The sequence below is a fragment of the Eleutherodactylus coqui genome, chromosome 5 (assembly GCF_035609145.1).
Source record: "Eleutherodactylus coqui strain aEleCoq1 chromosome 5, aEleCoq1.hap1, whole genome shotgun sequence".
Taxonomy (NCBI): Eukaryota; Metazoa; Chordata; class Amphibia; order Anura; family Eleutherodactylidae; genus Eleutherodactylus; species Eleutherodactylus coqui.
The window spans coordinates 37754064-37772984 of record NC_089841.1 but is presented as its reverse complement, the minus strand read 5'-3'; the positions used below and the strand labels follow the sequence as shown (position 1 = coordinate 37772984).

The 18921-nt window shown below is 45.6% G+C and overlaps 1 protein-coding gene across 3 annotated transcripts in view; it reads right to left on the bottom strand.

Annotated features, from left to right (window-relative positions):
• Positions 1 to 18921, bottom strand: part of LOC136629089 (zinc finger protein 585A-like) — a 130067-nt gene that overhangs the window by 85764 nt on the left and 25382 nt on the right. For 2 of the 3 annotated variants that reach the window (XM_066605208.1, XM_066605207.1), the window contains exons 4-11: positions 14117 to 14234; positions 13970 to 14034; positions 13384 to 13474; positions 11587 to 11699; positions 11280 to 11459; positions 11080 to 11197; positions 10933 to 10997; positions 6002 to 6104 (exon numbers count right to left, since the gene is read on the bottom strand). In XM_066605208.1, coding sequence (XP_066461305.1) covers positions 6002 to 6104; positions 10933 to 10997; positions 11080 to 11197; positions 11280 to 11459; positions 11587 to 11699; positions 13384 to 13474; positions 13970 to 14034; positions 14117 to 14234 — 853 coding nt within the window. The remainder of the gene's footprint in view (positions 1 to 6001; positions 6105 to 10932; positions 10998 to 11079; positions 11198 to 11279; positions 11460 to 11586; positions 11700 to 13383; positions 13475 to 13969; positions 14035 to 14116; positions 14235 to 18921) is intronic. The other variant, XM_066605209.1, reaches the window with a different exon arrangement.

Here is an 18921-nt window from a genome sequence, read left to right as displayed (position 1 = left end):
ACACTAAATTGGCACTTCTTGTCAATCCAGAGATTAGTATGATCATATAGTGAACTACTTTATTTCTCGTGTCACCTTATCCCGTCATATGTTCAATCATAGAGCTAGGAGAATTGGCAGCTCAGTCCATCCACTCCATATATAGGTATTGGGAGGATTTATAATTTACGCCTTTTGTGGTTGTTTATTGCTGTACTTACTGCATACTCAGTTCAATCATCAACCACTCATGTCTTACACATATCCACATAAATACTGAATAAGGTTATCAGAATGAGTGGAGTGACTTGTGGTTTTTAGTTGCGTATTCTTTTCTGAGCTATCTCCTAACATGCAGCCCAGTACATTTGTTACATCTCTGTCCCTGTCTGGCACACAACGTTCTGATGATTTCAACTCAGTTGCCAGGAGAAAAACTATTAGGAGAGACTAGACCCATAGATCCAATCCCCCCATCTCCATCAACGCGTTTCTACAACCCGGTAGAACGGTTGTTTCCTCAGGATGAAGCGCAAAGATAGGTAAGAACCAGCCACATCGGCTGTCATAAAGTAAATGAGCAGAGATGGTAGGTATCTGAGGAAACAACCGTTCTACCGAGTTGTAGAATGTTTCCTTCACCTCCTCCGCTAGTTAAAAGAATTCCCTGCTGCTACATCTGCCTCATCTGTGGCAGATGCAGCAGAGGAATTCTTAAATTCTCAACCGCAGCCGTCACACATGACAGCTACGGTGGAAAATCCTGCTGCCGGCATCCCCGTCAATGGCTTTTCAGGGAAGGGCTTTATAAGCCCTTCCCTGAAAAGCCATTTGAAAAAGTGTATAAAGAAAAAAAATCAATACTCACCTCCCTTCAGCTGCCGGGGCTCACCCACGACTTATGGCGCTGTCCCCGGCTCCGTAGTTCTGAGCTATCAGCAGCCGGGGATTTAAAATCCCCGCCTGCTGGTAGCTCTGATTGTGATTGGCTGAAGTGCTTCAGCCAATCACAATCAGAGCTACCAGCAGGTGGGGATTTTAAATCTCTGCATGCTGCTAGCTGAGAACTATAGAGCCGGGGACAGCGGCAGAAGTCGCCACTGAGCCCCGGCAGCCATCAAGGGCTTATGAAGCCCTTCCCTTAAAAGCCTTTTATGTAGAGTGAAAAAAAAAATCTATACTTACCTGCCTTCAGCTGCCGGGGCTCAGCCGCGACTTCTTCCGCTGTCCCCGTCTCTGTAGTACTGAGCTATCAGCAGCCGGGGATTTTAAATCCCTGGCTGCTGATAGCTCAGCAGCGCTGCCGAGCTGGGGACAGCGGCAGAAGTCCCCGCTGAGCCCCAGCAGCTGTCAATGGCTTATCAGAAAAGCTTTACAAAATAGTGTGAAAAACAAAAAAAAATAATACTCAACTGCCGGGTCTCAGCCACGGCTTCTGCCTCTGTCCCCGAATCTGTAGCTCTCAGCTATCAGCAGACAGGAATTTAAAATTTCCGCCTGCTGGTAGCTCTAATTGTGATTGGCTTAGCACTTCAGCCAATCACAATCAGAGCTACCAGCCGGCGGGGATTTTAAATCCCCGGCTGCGGATAGCTCAAAACAGCAGTGCAGAGTCGGGGACAGCGGCAGAAGTCACTGCTGAGCCCCGGCAGCTGTGAATTAAAAGTAGTTTAAAAAAAATTTACTTACCTGTCCGCTGCTGCTGTGTCCCCCGCGAGGATGAAGAACACATCTGCATGCGGCAAATTTTTCCTTCATCCCCGCTAGTTAAAAGAATTCCCTGCTGCTACATCTGCCACATCTGTGCCAGATGCAGCAAAGGAATTCTTCAATTCTCTACCGCAGCTGTCAGACATTCTGCTGCCGGCAATTTGAATATAAGCCCTTCCCTGAAAATCAAGTAAAAGTGGTTTAAAAAACAACAAAAAAAAGATACTCACCTCCCTTCAGCTGGCAGGGCACAGCCGCGTCTTCTCCTGCTGTCCCCTGTCATTTATTCGGGGAAAGCTGCCTGTGATTGGCTGAGCACCTCAGACAATCACATTCAGCTCTTCCAGCAGGCGGGGATTTTAAATCCCCACCTGCTGATAGATCAGCACCACAGTGCAGGGGACAACAGGAGAAGATGCGGCTGAGCCTGGGCAGCTGAAGCAAGGTGAGTATCTTTTTTCTTTTTTTTAACCCACTTTTACTTGATTTTCAGGGAAGGGCTGATATTTAAAGCCCTTCCCTGAAATCAAGTGCCTGCAGCAGAATCCTCTACCACAGCTGACATGTGTGACAGCTGCTGTAGAGAATTGAAGAATTCCTCTGCTGCATCTGCCACAGATGTAGCAGCAGGGAATTCTTTTAACTAGTGGGGATGAAGGAATTACAATCTGTGTTTCTGGAGTTGGTCGAAAACATCAGCATTAACATCAGCTCTAAAAACTTAATGTGATTATCTGTCCTTTTAAGTAACTAAAGAACAAACCAAAGAACATGTTACAACTGAGAAGGACATAATAACATAAGAAAAAAATGAGTGGGTGCCGTGTCCCTCAATAAAAGACTACAAGAAAGGATATTACAGTGAGACAAAAATCATCATTTCTTAGTTGTTTCCACAGGGGACACAAGACTGTGGAATGTATCGATTAAGAAATTGAGGTCCCAAAGGAATGTAGGAAGCGTGTACAGAGGTACTGTATGTGTATAAATCTTTATTTATATAGAGCCAACATATTCTGCAGCGCTTACAAGACAGGGGAAATAAAAACCAAAACACGGTTACATGAAGTCATCACTTGATGGAGACAGTAGGGTGAGGGTCCTGCTCCAACGAGCTTACATACTACAGATAAAGGGGTGATACAGAAGGTAAAGGGGCTGGAGATGTGCACGGTATGGTGAGATGGAGAGTAAGGGGAGCTATACACATAAGCAATAGTCAAATTGGGCTGTATAATGGCTGAATCGGTATAACTGCAGATGCCAGATAATTATGGCTAGCAGGAATTGCAGTCGGTAGGACATGGAGCATGTTATCAGGTGGAGTACAGGGAAGTTGGTTTAAGGGATGTGGTATGCCTCCCTGAAGAGGTGCGTTTTTAGTGAACGCTGAAGTTTTGTGTGTCGGCAATTGTCGGATAGCTTTTGGTAGCGCATTCCAGAAGATTGGTGCTGCTCTGAGGAAGTCTTGGAGGTGGGAATGAGAGGTTTGAATTAAAGGGGCACTTAGTCTGATTTCATTACCAGAGCGGAGATGAGGGAAGCAATGTAGTGCAGCACGGTGCTGTGGAGGGCTTTGTGGATGAGGATGGCGAGTTTAAATTGTATTTTGTATTTGACAGGCAGCTAGTGCAGGGACTGGCACAGGGCAGAGGCGTCCAAATAGTGTCTGGACAGGAAGAGGAGCCTGGCTGCCGCATTCAGGATTGATTGGACAGGGAAAGTCTGGTGCAGAGAAGGCAGATTAGCAGTGAATTGCACTAACCGAACAGAGAGTGGATGAGGGCAACAGTGAGCATTTTTAGCGTGTCCAGGGTGAGAAAAGGGGCAGATTCTTGAAATGTTTTTGAAGTGCAGCTGACATGTTCGGGCAAGAGATTGGATATAGGGGGTCAAGGAGAGATCAGAGTTGAATATAACCCTAAGGCAGCGGCCGTGCTGTCTGGGAGTTCTGGTGGTGCCACCTACTGAAATGGAGATGTCAGGATGAGGTCGGTTAGTAGATGGACGAATCAGGAGAAGGTCAGTTTTTGAGAGGTTCAGTTTTAGGTAGAGAGAGGACATAATGTTAGAGACAGCGGACAGACAGTCAGTGGCGTTCTGGAGGAATGTTGCTGTGATGTCACGGGAAGAGGTGTATAACTGCGTGTCATCAGCATTGAAAGCCAAATCTCCTGATGGACTGTCCCATTGGGGCTGTGTAGATGGAGAACCGAAGCCTGGGGGACTCCAACAGCAAGGGGAAAAGGAGGGAAGGTACAGCCAGCAAAGCAGACACTTAAGGAGCGGTCGGATGGGTAGGAGGAGAACCAGGAGAGAGCAGTGTTCTTTGGTCCAATGGAGCAAAATATACTGAGGAGGAGTTTGTGGTTAACCGTGTCAAATGCTGCAGAGAGATCGAGGAGGATCAGTAGGGAGTAGTCCTCTTCCCCCTTCCCGATTTGGACATCAGGAGGTCATTTGACACTTTAGTCAGTGCGGTCTCTGTCAAGTGTAGGGGGCAGAAGCCAGACTGTAGGGGGTCAAGACAACGTAGAGGGACTTAGAGGGGGCGGGGAGAGACTGTAGAACAGTTCAATAGAGATGGGCGGTGTGCGGGCATGTCGTGGGTGGGGTTAGGATGGGAGCTAAGCGTCGCCACGAAACCTTGCTTTTTCAGGTCTCTTGCTGCCATTGGGAGCACGCACACAGAGGGGGAGAGTGCAGAGCATTGTGGGGAGGCAGCACAACAGCGTCATCTTTGAAAGCTGCATTGCACATCAGATATACAAATAAGAAACAGACATTCTGGCAGGACAACCCCTTTAAGTTCCGCAAAAAGGAATTTGGGTGGAGGACAGAGCCCTGTGATAGAAGATATTAATAAAGCAGGTGTCATAAGGCACCTGCAAAAGGTTGACAATGTCTGCATACTAAGAGTGTCAGAGCCAATATGGAACTATGAGAATGATTGGAACTCCTTACACTTTATTCTTCTTACTGGCAAATCAGAGCGAAGGCATCAAGATGAAAAGAGCATTCTACAGGATTGATTTGTTGCTGACTGAGATAGTCCGTGGCCCAGTTATCTACCCCGGGAATGTGGAATTGCTGGCTTTTTGGTAAGGACATATTACTAATGTATTTATATTATATATTGTGGGAGTGCAGTATCAGAATGGCCTGAAGGGGGTGTTAGACACAGCCATTGTGCTACCTGCAGAGAGGAAATGCCTATGGGTGGGTCAGGAACGAAGATAAAAGGAGCAGTTTCAACCACATTGAAGGAAAGCTCTAGCTCAGTGAGGCTGAAATGTTGGCTGCTAGCCCAGAAGTGGTGTAGGAGCCACGTCAGGACTGGGAGCCTGAGGTCCGTGTGGACCAGTTTTGGGGAACAGTTATGCCAGTCTGATACAAGAAGATGCCCTCTAGACAACACGGGTGGTGCTCATTTCCTGATGTTGAGGTCGGCAATCCGCAAGCGGGTAACTTCACTTCCCACAAGACAAACTATATATATATCTATAGAAATCTGCTGGTTTGATAAGGATCTGAAGGGGGACACGGGGTCAAGGTGTTTCAGCTTATTTCTGAAAAAGAAGATGAACTAACAGATAAAATTAGTTGGAGGAAAACTGCCAAAAAGACTGCAGTGTTATAAATAAAGCCACAGTATTTCACAGCATGATGCGGCACGGCACACTACGATGGTTCTCTTATACGAACGTATATCACAATTGCAGCTATAGCTGGTGACGGTGTTACGGGCTCTACCTCTTAGTGAGCTTTGTGAACCAATGAGAGCAGCTAAATGATCATCCTTGGTTTAGTGGGCAGGATCATTCATATGATTATCTTTATTTTGATCATTCATATGAACACTCCGACCGTCAGCATGTCAGATTAAGCTGGCAGAGCAGCGAGAGGTCTTGTGCCAAGTGACAGATGATAAGCTGTGTGTGTCTGATCATGCCACACATGTAGGGCTTGCTAAGAACAGATGAAAAAAATTCCAGCCTGACAGATGATGTTTGGCAGAGAGTCTTCTATCGGCCATCATGAACGAACATTTGTGTATAATTTTTAAAATGATAGCTAAAATGGTCAAATTACTACAGACCAGCAGTCATAGTGCCCTGATGACTGGGGGCCTGCAGTCTCATACATCTACTTCCACTAACAGGCTTACAGGATGAACCAGCTGGGAGGACGGGGCCCGGACTGCAGGATCGGTCATCCCCAATAATCCCACAGACCACAGAATAACATCTGCAGCCGCTGACTGAGGAGAATCTGTGACTCCTCTCTGCTGTATTTAGTGGTTACTACTCACCTGGGAGGTTACCTGTAGGAATCTCCTCATTACACTGCTGATCGCCCCTCACATTTGTCTCTGTAGTATTAATATCGGTCAGATTTCCATCCTGATTCAAAAGCTGTGAGACAAATATTGTAAAAGTCAGCAGACGGTTGGAGAAGTCGTGTGGAAGGTTTTACATGACCAGAAAAGATCATTAATCATGATGACCAAAAGTGACCTGACAGGAGTAGTTATCTGAGCCACAGAGCTGCAGGTCTAGAAGCTGAACATAGATAATAGATGGCAGCTCAATGATCCCTCAGAAATCTGTCTACCATCTTCATTAAACAGGAGTAAAACATACAATCATTGTTAAAAACCATCCCTACTCTAGAAGTTGTCGAAATTGATTGAAACTTTCTCTGTGTGATTGTAGTGTAATCAGTAAGGTAAGTGATTACAATATCAGAGCAAAAGGAGAATTTATTGCAGAAAACTGAACCCCTGAAGGGAGGCTTCTAGTACCCCGTTGGACTGCCTCTAGCTTGGAGACAAGATGTAACACGGGAAGGCATGGAGGCTCTAGTACCCCGTTGGACTGCCTCTAGCTTGGAGACAAGATGCAATACGGACGGGCATGGAGGCATACAGGTTCCATATGGTATCCCCTGACATATCGCTCCGCATTTGCGCTAACTGAGCCTGTAGATCATGCAATCTCATAGGCTGTCGAAGTTGGCATGCCAGATGGCCCTATACATCTTCTATTGGCAATAAATCAGGTGACCAGGCAGGCCACAGAAGTGTGGTAATGCTGTGGAGGCATTCCTGTCACATCCTTACTGTGTAAAGCCGAGTATTGTCCATTGGAAAATGCCTCTTGGAAGCTCTGCCATGAGAGGCAAAACATGTGGCTGCAGGATGTCCTGAACATATCAATGAGCGGTCATTGTCTTGATCTGGTCTTCCTCTGTCTCTGCTCTGCTTACCTCTTCACTAACTCGCCTCTCCTGCTTTCGGACCATAAACTCCTCTCTTTCTTTGCCAAGCCCCGTAGCATCTTTCCAGACCCACCTACCTACTGTACATATAAGAATCTTCAGGCTGTTCACATCCAAAACATTGCTGAATCTCTACAGACTTCTCTATCCCCTATCTCTCTGCTTTCCTGCCCCAAGCTGGTTGGCGCACATTACAACACCACTTTCAAAAATGCCCCAGATGAAGCAGCATTCCCCGTGACCCAAGCCATCGGATGCAGACCTCGGCATCTCTGGCTAACACCTCAAACGTGCTTCATCCAGCGGAGCTCTAGCTGTGCTGAACGGCTGTGGAGAAAATCACACATGTCCACAGACTTACTCCACTACAAATTCATGCTCAGAACCTACAACCTCGCCCTCCACCATGCCAAACAAGTCTACTTCAACTCTCTCATTTACTCACTATTCCACAACCCCAAATGACTCTTTGACACTTTCCACACCCTCAGCTCTAAACTGCAGCTCCCAGAGACGAATCTCAGTGCTGAAGAGCTGGCTGCTTACTTCAAAAAGAAAATCGACGACATCCAGCAGGAAATGACCTCCCAATCCCAGACTGGCCCCGACCCTACTCTCATCAATACTGCATCTAGCTCCTGTTACCTCTCTGTACTTAGATCAATGACAGAGGAAGTCTCTAGCTCTGCTCGCCCCACCACTTGTGCTAGCAACCCTCTTATCTCACACCTCCTTTGGTCCCTTTCCCCGGTGGTTATCTCCCATCTCACCACTATATTTTACCTCTCTCTGACCTTTAGCATCTTTCCCTCCTCATTCAAACATTCTATCATATCCCCACTGCTAAAGAAACCAACTCCTGACTCGACCGATGCTGCCAACTACCCACCCATCTCAAATCTCTTTATCTCCAAACTATTAGAATACCTGGTTTACTCACGCCTTATGAGCTATCTATCAGAAAACTCTCTTCTTGATCCCCCACAGTACGGCATCCACCCTCTACACTTGGGAAAAAATAAATAAATAAATCGCCCCTACAAACGTGTCAAATGACTTCTTGATGGCCCAATCGAGGGGTGACTACTCCCTACTGATCTTCCTCGAACTCTCCACAGCATTTGACACCGTTGACCACAAACTCCTCCTCACTTTGCTTCGCTCCATTGGACTAAAGAACACTGCTCTCTCCTGGTTCTCCTCCTACCTATTCAACTGCTCCTTAAGTGTCTGCTTTGCTGACTCTACCTCCCCTTCTCTTCCCCTTGCTGTTGGGATACCCCAGCGCACGGTCCTCGGCCCCCTCCTCTTCTCCATCTACACTGCCCCCATGGGACAAACCATCAGTTTTGTCTTTCAGTACCATCCTGTTATACACCTCTTCCTGTGACATCAGAGCAACATTCTTCCAGAACGCCACTGTCTGTCCGCTGTCTCTAACATTATGTCCTCTCTCTCAAAAACGTACCCACTGGATTTTCCGCCCTCTGCTAACCGACCTCATCCTGACATCTCCATCTCAGTATGTAGCACCACCATAATTCCCAGAACGCACGACCGCTGTTAGGGGTTATATTCAACCTCGATCCCTCCTTTACTCCCTATATCCAATCTCTCGGAACAATATGCCCCTTTCTTACCGTAGACAAGCTAAAAATGTTCACTGTTGTCCTTATCTACTCTTGACTCAATTATTGCAACTCGTTGCTAATCGGCCTTCCCCGCACCAGACTCTCCCCTCTCCAATCCATCCTAAATGCTGCAGCCAGTCATCTTCTTGTCCAGCCGCTACTAGGACGCCTCTGCCCTGTGCAAGTCACTGCACTGGCTGCTCATCAAATATTGAATTTAATTCAAACTCACTACCTTAATCCATAAAGCTCTCCATAGCACCACGCCGCCCTACATTGCATCCCTCATCTCAATCCACAACCCAGCCCGCACCCTCCACTACGCTAAAGAAATTAGATTAGGTGCCCCTTTAATTCGAACCTCTCAATACCACCCCCAAGACTTCTCCAGTGCAGCACCAGTCCTCTGGAACGCGCTACCCAAAAATATCCAGGCAATCCCTGACATACAAAACTTCAGGTGTGCTCTAAAAACGCACATGTTCACAGAGGCATACCATATCCCCTAAACCAAACCCCTCTGTACTCCGACTGATAACATGCTCCCTGTCCTACTTATTGCAACCCTTGCTAGCTAGCCGCCATCAACCACCCCCTGCAGTCACACCGATTCAGCCACCACATGGCTTAAGTCTCACCATAGTCTATGTTTATAGCATCCCTCACTATTCACCTCGCCATACTGTGCACATTTCAGCCTCTTTACCTTCTGTATCACTCCATCATTTGTAGTATGTAAGCTCGTTGAAGCCCCCCACCCCTACTGTTTCCGTCAATTGATTACTACATGTAACAGTGGTTCTTGCATCTTTGTTTTTTGTATCTGTTCTTCCCTGTTTTGTAAGCGCTAAAGAAAATGTTGGCACCACACAAATAAAGATTATAATTATTGGCTCTGGCACCATTACTAGGGGTGACAGACTGCCATATGCGATGGCACCCAGATCATTACACCAGCAGTGGAGGCAGTGTGCTGCTCCTCAGCATATAGGAATGGACTATTAATAAAAAGAAGTCTGCGCTCTTGAACTGTACAGTTTAGCAACCATGAATGTCACAAAACAAGGAAAAGAATGGCACTTACTCGAGAGGAGGAGGGTATGATAACCAGAAATCCCCCTCCTTGAAGTGTCGACTCCTTTATGTCAATAAGCCACGTCCCAGCCGCATCAACTTGAGAATATCTAACCTTTATTCCTAGTTGTGGTGGATGGTACAAGGGCAACGCGTTTCTGTGCTTTAAGGCACCTTCTTCAAGCCAAGGGGACACTTCAAGGAGGGGGATTTCTGGGTATCATACCCTCCTCCTCTCGGGTAAGTGCCATTCTTTTCCTTGTTTTGTGACATTCATGGTTGCTAAACTGTACAGTTCAAGAGCGCAGACTTCTTTTTACTAATAGTCCTTTCCTATATTTCTCTGCTTGGGGGAGATTCTCTGTTTAGAGAAACCCCCAATTGTTTCTGCAGCCCTCTCTATGTCTGGAGGATAAGAACTGTTCTGCTAAACAACCAACTGAGGACCTTAATGCGCTCTCTGAACGCTGTTTGTACACTAGGCTCCTCAGCATAGGCGCTCATCCCTAGGTCCTTAGACATGAACACAGCTGTCATCAGTACCCAAACAAAGCTGGATTTGTTGCTGACAACAACCCGATTCCACTTCATTCACAACACCACCACAAACTGAGTTCCTAGAAATGGTTCTGACAGACATAGGGATCTGTAACAATGGAGCAACCTGTCTCTGGATTGTGATTAACAAAATAGTAGAAGCTACTTGTGTTTGCTGAATGATCAGAAAATCCTTTCTATTTCTGGTCTGTTGAGGGCGTCCTGAGCCCGGCCGCCTTGTGTGCATTCTTACACATCCACAGTTCCCAACACCTCCTAACATTCTGGTCAGAACGACCCAGCTGGTGGGCAATTTGTTGATACGACCATCCAGCTTATGGCATTCCAATAATGCACCCCCTCTCAAACTCTGTCAACTGGGTGAAATCTCTTTGATTCCATCGAAGAGGCGTCTAGTGGTCAACAAGCTCTACACAAGGGGAAAAAGAGGTCACTACACACAAGGAGCCTCTGAGAGCCTTATTATAAACCAAAGGTGGAACCACTTTTATGTCCTCAAGTCGCAAAACTGATCATCTAATCACGCCACAACTCTAATCATTTGTATATCTGTCTGAGATGTAACTGCATCCCGAGCTTTGCAGCAAAATTACAACTTCTTCTAGGGGCGGGATTATTATTTTCTTTTACAAATAGTGTATTATAAAGACTGAAGACAAGAGCTTTACAGCCTACAGATCAGAGGGACATCTCCATCTACCTGATGGTCCTGTGGAAGAAGAGGACGGGGACATCTCTCTGGTGGGCATCTCTCACTGGAAGGAACTGGAGGAAACACAGACAGACACTGAAGTCATTCTTTACATACAGATAATAAAGTCCCCGTGTATTTAGTCCTGTCTATTACCTGGTGATGGGAGCGGCTGGCCGGTCTCCATCATGGCCTCCTTGTACAGATCCTTGTGTCCTTCTAAATACTCATCCATCGAGAAATAGACAGCGACATCCTGACACCTTATAGGAACCTGACAACACAATATACAGTCATTACCCAGAAGCCTCCAGTGCTGTTACTGTATAATGTCCCAGCATTCCCTGCAGCGTCACCTCTCTAGTCAGTAGCTCAATCATTCTCTTGGTGAGTTCTAAAATCTTCTCTACATTGATGTCCTCATGTATCAGGGCGTGAGGTGGGGGTCCCGTGATTGGACTCAGGGGTCTTCCCCATCCATCACACACAGGGGTCTGACAGCCATCACTAGAGGTCTTCTTCACTACTGTGTAATCCTGTTTATGGGGAGACAGTAATAAATATCACTACAGACATTTCCAGAGTCCATCACCTCTCCAGTGACATCATCAGTTATTACCATAGATAAGAATTATGTAATGTGACATCATCAGAATCCCTCACCTCTCCAGTAAGCTGGAAGATTAATTCTAGGATAAGATTTAATACACTCTCCGCCATCTTGTTTCTGTCCTTCTCCATCCTTGATCCTTTAGTGAAGGCACCTGAATAGAAATCTGAACCAACAAAAATCCCACATAACAATATACAATTACAGGAGAAGAAACAGATGGTCAGATAATAAATTGTAGATTTTTCTTTACTTGTCTGGATTGGGGACGAGTAACAGTAGCATACACTGGCTCTTTAAAAAGGTAGCGTGCATGAACCCTGCGGGCAGCAGCCTGGGAGCGAGCAGAGGAGAGTTGTGCAGAACGTGAATGGCAGCAATGCCTGACTGCAGCCTCAGCAGCAAGTGAGCAGCGGCGGCGGGCAGCGATATGACGTTTCAGTTCCCCCAACACTACTGGTGACATCAGAGGGAGGCCAGCTGATTGAATGCAGGAAATGTCCGGATGTTTATACAATACAATACTTTGGTCATGTCTCCCCAGAAGGGATTCCTAGAGGGAAGCAATGACCGCCATATTTCATAACACGATTTTATCCATTTACATACATCAAACATGGCAGAGGAGAGATCATTCATTCAGATGATATCCGTTTTGGCCGACTCAAAGGCCATGGATGCAATGGAATTGGTATTTTCTCACTAATCCAGAGATATTATTCTTTCCATTCTATACCCCACAGATGAACCACAATCTCTCTGCATGCATTTACATGGGACGACTATCGTTCAAAACCGCGCAGGAGCACAGGTATGAACAGCCACCGTGTTTCCCCCCGATAATAAGGCCTGTGGCGATGCTGCTGCAGGTTTTCGCATCTTCCTTCAAGCCGACAGAGCAGTTCTTCCTGATAGCAGGTCTTGAATACTCCGCTTCCAGCAAGGTAATGCTCTGATTGGTTAATCAAGTGCCACATCAGCCAATGAAAGCCGGCGCTGGATTAACCACTCCCAGCCATTCAATGAATGGCTACGATTGGTTAATCAAGCGCTGGTTCTCATTGGCTTACGCGGCGCTCGATTAACTAATCAGAGCATTACCTTGCTGGAGGCAGGGTATTCAAGCCCCGCTACCAGGAAGAACTGTCCTGTTGGCATTAAGGAGGACATCGAAGCCTGTAGCAGCAAATGAGACCAGTACGAAGAACCCAAACGCCAGCTGCTAGGTAAGTATTATTAGACCCCCCTCCCCCCCCCCAAAAAAAAAACTGTCTTATTTTCAGGAAAACGCTGTACTAATGATGATCGTCCAATGTTAAAGGTCCTCTCCAGGGGTAATCTGGAGTCACAAAGTCGGGGTAGTGACAGGGATAGTATGGAAATGCTAACAGCACACTTGCTGAGCAAAGGGGGAATAGTTGAAAAAAAGTCGCATTCCAGAGAAAACCAAGAAACGAATGAATATTAACGAACCCGGGAGAGAATGTGTGGCTGCAGTAATATCATACTTCCATAACAGGCAGGATAAGTGACTACAAGACTATCAGCTTCCAAACACCAGATATTAATATACAGTCTACAGATACTGAAAATAACCGACATGAACAGCCGTTTGGGTGGTTTTTGCTCTTGTTATGGTGTTTCTAGCTGCAGTGGAGCCGACCATTGCCAGTGTCAGATATCTACTGCCACTAACAGGCTTACAGGATGAACCAGCTGGGAGGACGGGGCCCGGACTGCAGGATCTGTCATCCCCAATAATCCCACAGACCACAGAATAACATATCTGCAGCCGCTGACTGAGGAGAATCTATGACTCTTCTCTGCTGTATTTAGTGGTTACTACTCACCTGGCCGGTTACCTGTTGGAATCTCCTCTTTACCCCGCTGATCACCCCTCACATTTGTATCTGTAGCATTAATATCGGTCAGATCTTCATCCTGATACAAAAGGTGTGAGAGAAATATTGTAAAAGTCAGCAGACGGTTGGAGAAGTCGTCTGGAAGATTTTACATGACGATGACGAAAATGACCTGACAGGAGCCACATAGCTGCAGGTCTAGAAGCTGAACATAGATATTAGATGGCGGCTCAATGACCCCACAGGAACCTCATACACATGTATATCCGACATGGCTAGACACACTGCACACTGTCTCAGTGGAGGAGATCAGCGTCTACCAGACACATCCACTGTCTGTCTCAGGGAACATAAAGGAGCAGATAGATATAAATCCAACCTGTTGGCCCCTTATTCCCACCAGCAGTCTCCACTGCCAGAAAACTGGGAGAAGATCCAGACAACATGTAATGTCTCTGGTCAGCGGTAATCCTGCCATCTCCACCGGTCTCATCACACACGTAGAAGACATCTAATAAGAGTGAAGACAAGAGCTTCACAGCCTTCTACAGATCAGAGGGACATCTCCACCTACCTGGTGGTCCTGTGGAAGAAAAGGACGGGGACATATCTCTGGTGGGCTTCTCTCACTGGAGGGAACTGGAGGAAACACAGACAGACACTGAAGTCATTCTTTACATACAGATAATAAAGTCCCCGTGTATTTAGTCCTGTCTATTACCTGGTGATGGGAGCGGCTGGCCGGTCTCCATCATGGCCTCCTTGTACAGATCCTTGTGTCCTTCTAAATACTCATCCATCGAGAAATAGACAGAGTCATCCTGACACCTTATAGGAACCTGACAACACAATATACAGTCATCACCCAGAAGCCTCCAGTGCTGTTACAGTATAATGTATGGCCGAAGGCCAATTAGGGACTAAGGCCTTATGGAATCAGAGCGGAAATGGTTTTAAAAGGTCTTTTGGGCCTTATAAGAGTCTTGGATTATTAGGTAGGGGAAGGTTCTGGAGGTTGTTGGGGAAACATTGGAGCCCTAGGATGGCTGGTGATTGGTCTGAAGAAAATGGTGGAAAGAAACCTGAGGGATCCTTTTGTGAAGCTCGGACCCTAGCAACAGGAGCTGATTGGTGAGAAAAAGCGGGTGCCGATATAAAGAGCTGCTGACGGGACGGGGGCTTCAGTTTTTTCTACAGCACCACATGATTGTAAGCAGTTACAGAATCCAAGTGAGAGTTCCTGGTTCGTGCCACAGCTCCTCTTACAATTCCTGTCACAGCTTCAGACCCTCTATGAAGATGAAGGACCTTCTGCAGCGGCTGGTCATTGGCGCGGATGAAGCAGGTGGTGAGGAACAGCTTCACAGATGCCTAGCTAGAATCCCCAGCGCTTCAGCTTTAGGACCCGTGAGCAGTGTGCGACAAGAAGAGCGCTCAACAGGCAGATGAATCATTTGAACACTTGTATCGAAGGACGATTCATTGGCAAAAAACCGCCAGCGAAGTGAATGCGGAAGGAGAGAGCTACCTTTTATCTCCATCTGATCGGAGGCGACCGAGACCTGGCAGGTCTCACAGTGCCTACCAGATGCCAACACCAAGTCCTGCACTGCTGCAGGGTACAGGTGAAGCTCTACAAGATGGTGTTACCCCTGATAACTTGCAGCGGTGTATAGAAGGATTTATCTGATGTAACATTTAGGGTAGATTTGTCAGGTTTAAATGTGTTAACCCTTGCAAGGCTTTTAAAGAAAGGGCTGGTTCAGGAGTGATGATGGGGAATGTATGTCTTGTTAACGAACGTGTTTTATTAATGGTGAGTGCAGAACTGGTAACATGGATTGCTGCCTGCCGCTGCGGGTGGGCATGAAAATAGAGTAAAGGTGGTGGTTATTAGTAGACTGGAGCATCTAGGGTTAAGTCTACTCACCATATTTCTAATTTGCTAATTTGATCTGAGTGACAGTAACGTTTCTGAGGTAACTGTAAGCTCTGCTTGAGAGAGTGTTGGTAACTGTAAGCTCTGCTTGAGAGAGTGTTGGTAACTGTGAGCACTGCTTGAGTGAGTGTTGGTAACTGTGAGCACTGCTTGAGTGAGTGTTGGTAACTGTAAGCTCTGCTTGAGTGAGTGTTGGTAACTGTGAGCACTGCTTGAGAAAGTGTTGGTAACTGTAAGCTCTGCTTGAGAGAGTGTTGGTAACTGTAAGCACTGCTTGAGAAAGTGTTGGTAACTGTAAGCTCTGCTTGAGAGAGTGTTGGTAACTGTGAGCACTGCTTGAGAAAGTGTTGGTAACTGTAAGCTCTGCTTGAGAGAGTGTTAGTAAATGTGAGCACTGCTTCAGAGAGTGTTGGTAACTGAGCACTGCTTGAGAGAGTGTTGGTAACTGTAAGCACCGCTTGACAGAGTGTTGGTAACTGTAAGCATTGCTTGACAGAGTGTTGGTAACTGTAAGCACTGCTTGACAGAGTGTTGGTAACTGTAAGCACTGCTTGACAGAGTGTTGGTAACTGTAAGCACTGCTTAACAGAGTGTTGGTAACTGTAAGCACTGCTTGACAGAGTGTTGGTAACTGTAAGCACCGCTTGACAGAGTGTTGGTAACTGTAAGCACTGCCTGACAGAGTGTTGGTGGCATTTCTGAGGGCACTCTGTTGGTGGGACCTCTGAGCGCTGCATGGAGTCTGTAGCAGCCGGTGGTTTGGAATGCTGCTGGTGTTAATCGGATTTGTTTTATAGCTACTTGTTTTATCACCGTTCTCTTCAGTTAAATAATCCAATAAAAGGAGTGATGACCACAAGAAGCAAAGATCTTTAATAATTGGTTACAGACTGGGTGTTTTTGCTCTTGTGTTGTTGGGACGATCCTCCACAGTTACGTCAGGTTTTGTTTCAGCATATGGACAATTTGTTGAGATCTCCTGGTTTTCAAACGACGAGATGTTTCATCAAAAATAGGTGATTTACCCCAATATTAAATGGGATGTGAAGGATGTAAGATTATGGCTGGATATGGTGTTACTTCGGTGTAATTAAGTGGTTTTTAGGGTGCTTCCTTGGGGCACCTCAGTGTCTGGGATGGGAAAAGGGGTATGCTTTGCATTTAATGGGAGTCATTGTAAATGAAGGATTGTAGGTACCGACATGTGTTCATATTGTGCCGGTCTCATCTATTGATTGTTGTTTTAGTCAGAAATCAGTACAAAATTCCTTGTATATGGGAAATAAAGAACTATGTGCAAAAAAAAAAATAATGATGAGGCCAGTAGCCAGTGAGACTTACAACGGTGTTGGAAGTAGGCCTAGTCCATTAAAGAAGGCTTTTTCAATGGCTTCTTTGTGCCCGAGTCCAAGGGCCTCTGTTGTAAGGAGGTTAATAAGTTCAGTTATTTCCTATCTTGATATCAGTTAAAAAGAAAAAAATTGTTAAGCAAATAGACGAGGGCAAAATTGCCGGTCATTCTGATATCGTTTTTAGTCAATTTGAGGTCTCTTAGACTTCTTCTTTGGTATCATCCCTATCTCCTCTCAGTGATTGATTATTTATCTTGCCCAAGGTATTTTTCTATGAAGGTTGAGGTTGCACCGGATTTGCTTGTCAGTTTGTCTTTAATTCTTTCGTTTGGAGTTCAAGTATTGACTGTTCTTGGACATGGCTTCACCCATGGGTTTTTTCATTAATGCAGTTACTTTGAGAGTTTTGCTTCCTTCCTAGAAGTGGGTTGTTAGAGGGTTTTTTTTTATTTTTTAAAGGGGGTAACTCATTTTTTGGATGACTTTGTATTTCTTGGTCCTCCTGATGAAGCCACTTGTAAGGAAGCTAAAACGTTTTTGTTCAACAATGACATTTTTTGGTATCCCTCTGGGTCATGAGAAACCTTTTCCCATGACCACCTGTGGTGGAGAGGAGCATCGACCAGCGTAAAATGTCTATTTGTTGTACAAATATCCGTATTTCACTATAATTTGATTTACAGAGACCCATAACAAACTCTTTCATCATGATTGCTGCTGGACATCAACATGAAGTCAGATGTGTGCTGCATTGGCTGCTGAAGATGGGTTCAGTAGTCTGGATGATGGGGAGCTAGTCTTCGCAGCATCAGACCATCTCTACATTCAGCCAACTTGAATCAAATGACACACACTGACTTCATTTTCCCTGCCCCTCCCCCTTCTCCAGCATCGAGTCAAGGACAAAGGAGAAGTTTGCACATAGCAAGAGGACAAGGACCAACTAGTGTACAGAGATGGGGAGGAGGTTCTATATAGCTCAGCCTATAGCAATGAGTATATACCATGTATGTTCTACGTTATACGCCTATAAGGCAGGTATGTGTTTAGATAAAAGGAGTTTCAGGCATAATACTCGACAGAGGTCTCGAGACTTCAGACTGAACTGGACTCAGTGTGAATTCTTTTCGTGTACACATAAATCAGAGTTTTCAAATCAGGAGGCTACAAAATACCCCAAACCCTGCTGGAGAAACCTTATTCCAGAATACACCAGATTGGAATTCTTGGGTATTATAACTGATAGTTGTGCCATCTGCTTGTGTGATCCTGATTGGTAATTTATTATTTTTTTCTTTCTAGAAGATCTTAGCATCACAAGAGGTCTTCACTCTCTCAATGAGCATTTGATGGTCAATTCACAAGAATGTTCAGCTCGCATGGATGCAGTTTTGCTAGAGATTAATGATAGTTCCACTGGCAAGCGGATTCTGTTTTTAGCATCCAAATTAAAATTGGGCTTGGGGGGCGGGGGTCTTCTAGGAGAATGGCATAAAAATTTCCTGAGGCGCACTAAAACAGGTAAGTTAAAGAAAGGGGTTAGGATCCAGATTTAAAAAAACCCTAATGTTAACCTATGCCCGATGTGGGAATTGAAGCGCTTCTAGGAAATTTGCCGGAGGCAGTTGTAATCTTTGTTTTGCCATGCGGACGGCTCTTTGGGTTACGTTTTCAATTTACGAGCGTTTTGAAGAAATGCATTGGTAAGATATGCTGCAGCGGAGTAAAAGTTACTCTGCAGTACTTTAAAATTGGGGCAACTGCAGAAGCTGCGTTTAAGTGAATAACGCAAAGACATTGAGGAGATGGGAATGATCGTTTTAAGCTGTGATATTTTTTTTGTCTTCACAAGGAACGGTTGTGTGGATCTTTGGACACTCTTGTATTCACTGGGCTCAGCAAAGAGCAGTGGATCGCTGTTCCTCGGATGATTTGGGGTTAGATGTATCAGTTTTGAGTCAGAGGGATGAAATGGTTCATGCTGATGTTAGAAAGGGCAGGGCTTCCTGAGCCAAGCATCCTTGTGATTCATTTGGGAGGGAAGGACAAGAACAAAATTAGAACGTTTGACCCGTTATGCAAAATCAGAAAGGAATTGTGGAGGGTTAAAGCCATTTTCCTGACATAATTTTAGTATTTTCCGGATTTGTACCCCCGGTTGGTTTGGGTGCTTCCAAAGTTTTATTTTTGAATGGAATATGGAAAAGATTGAATAGAGTGCTTGAAAAATGGTCA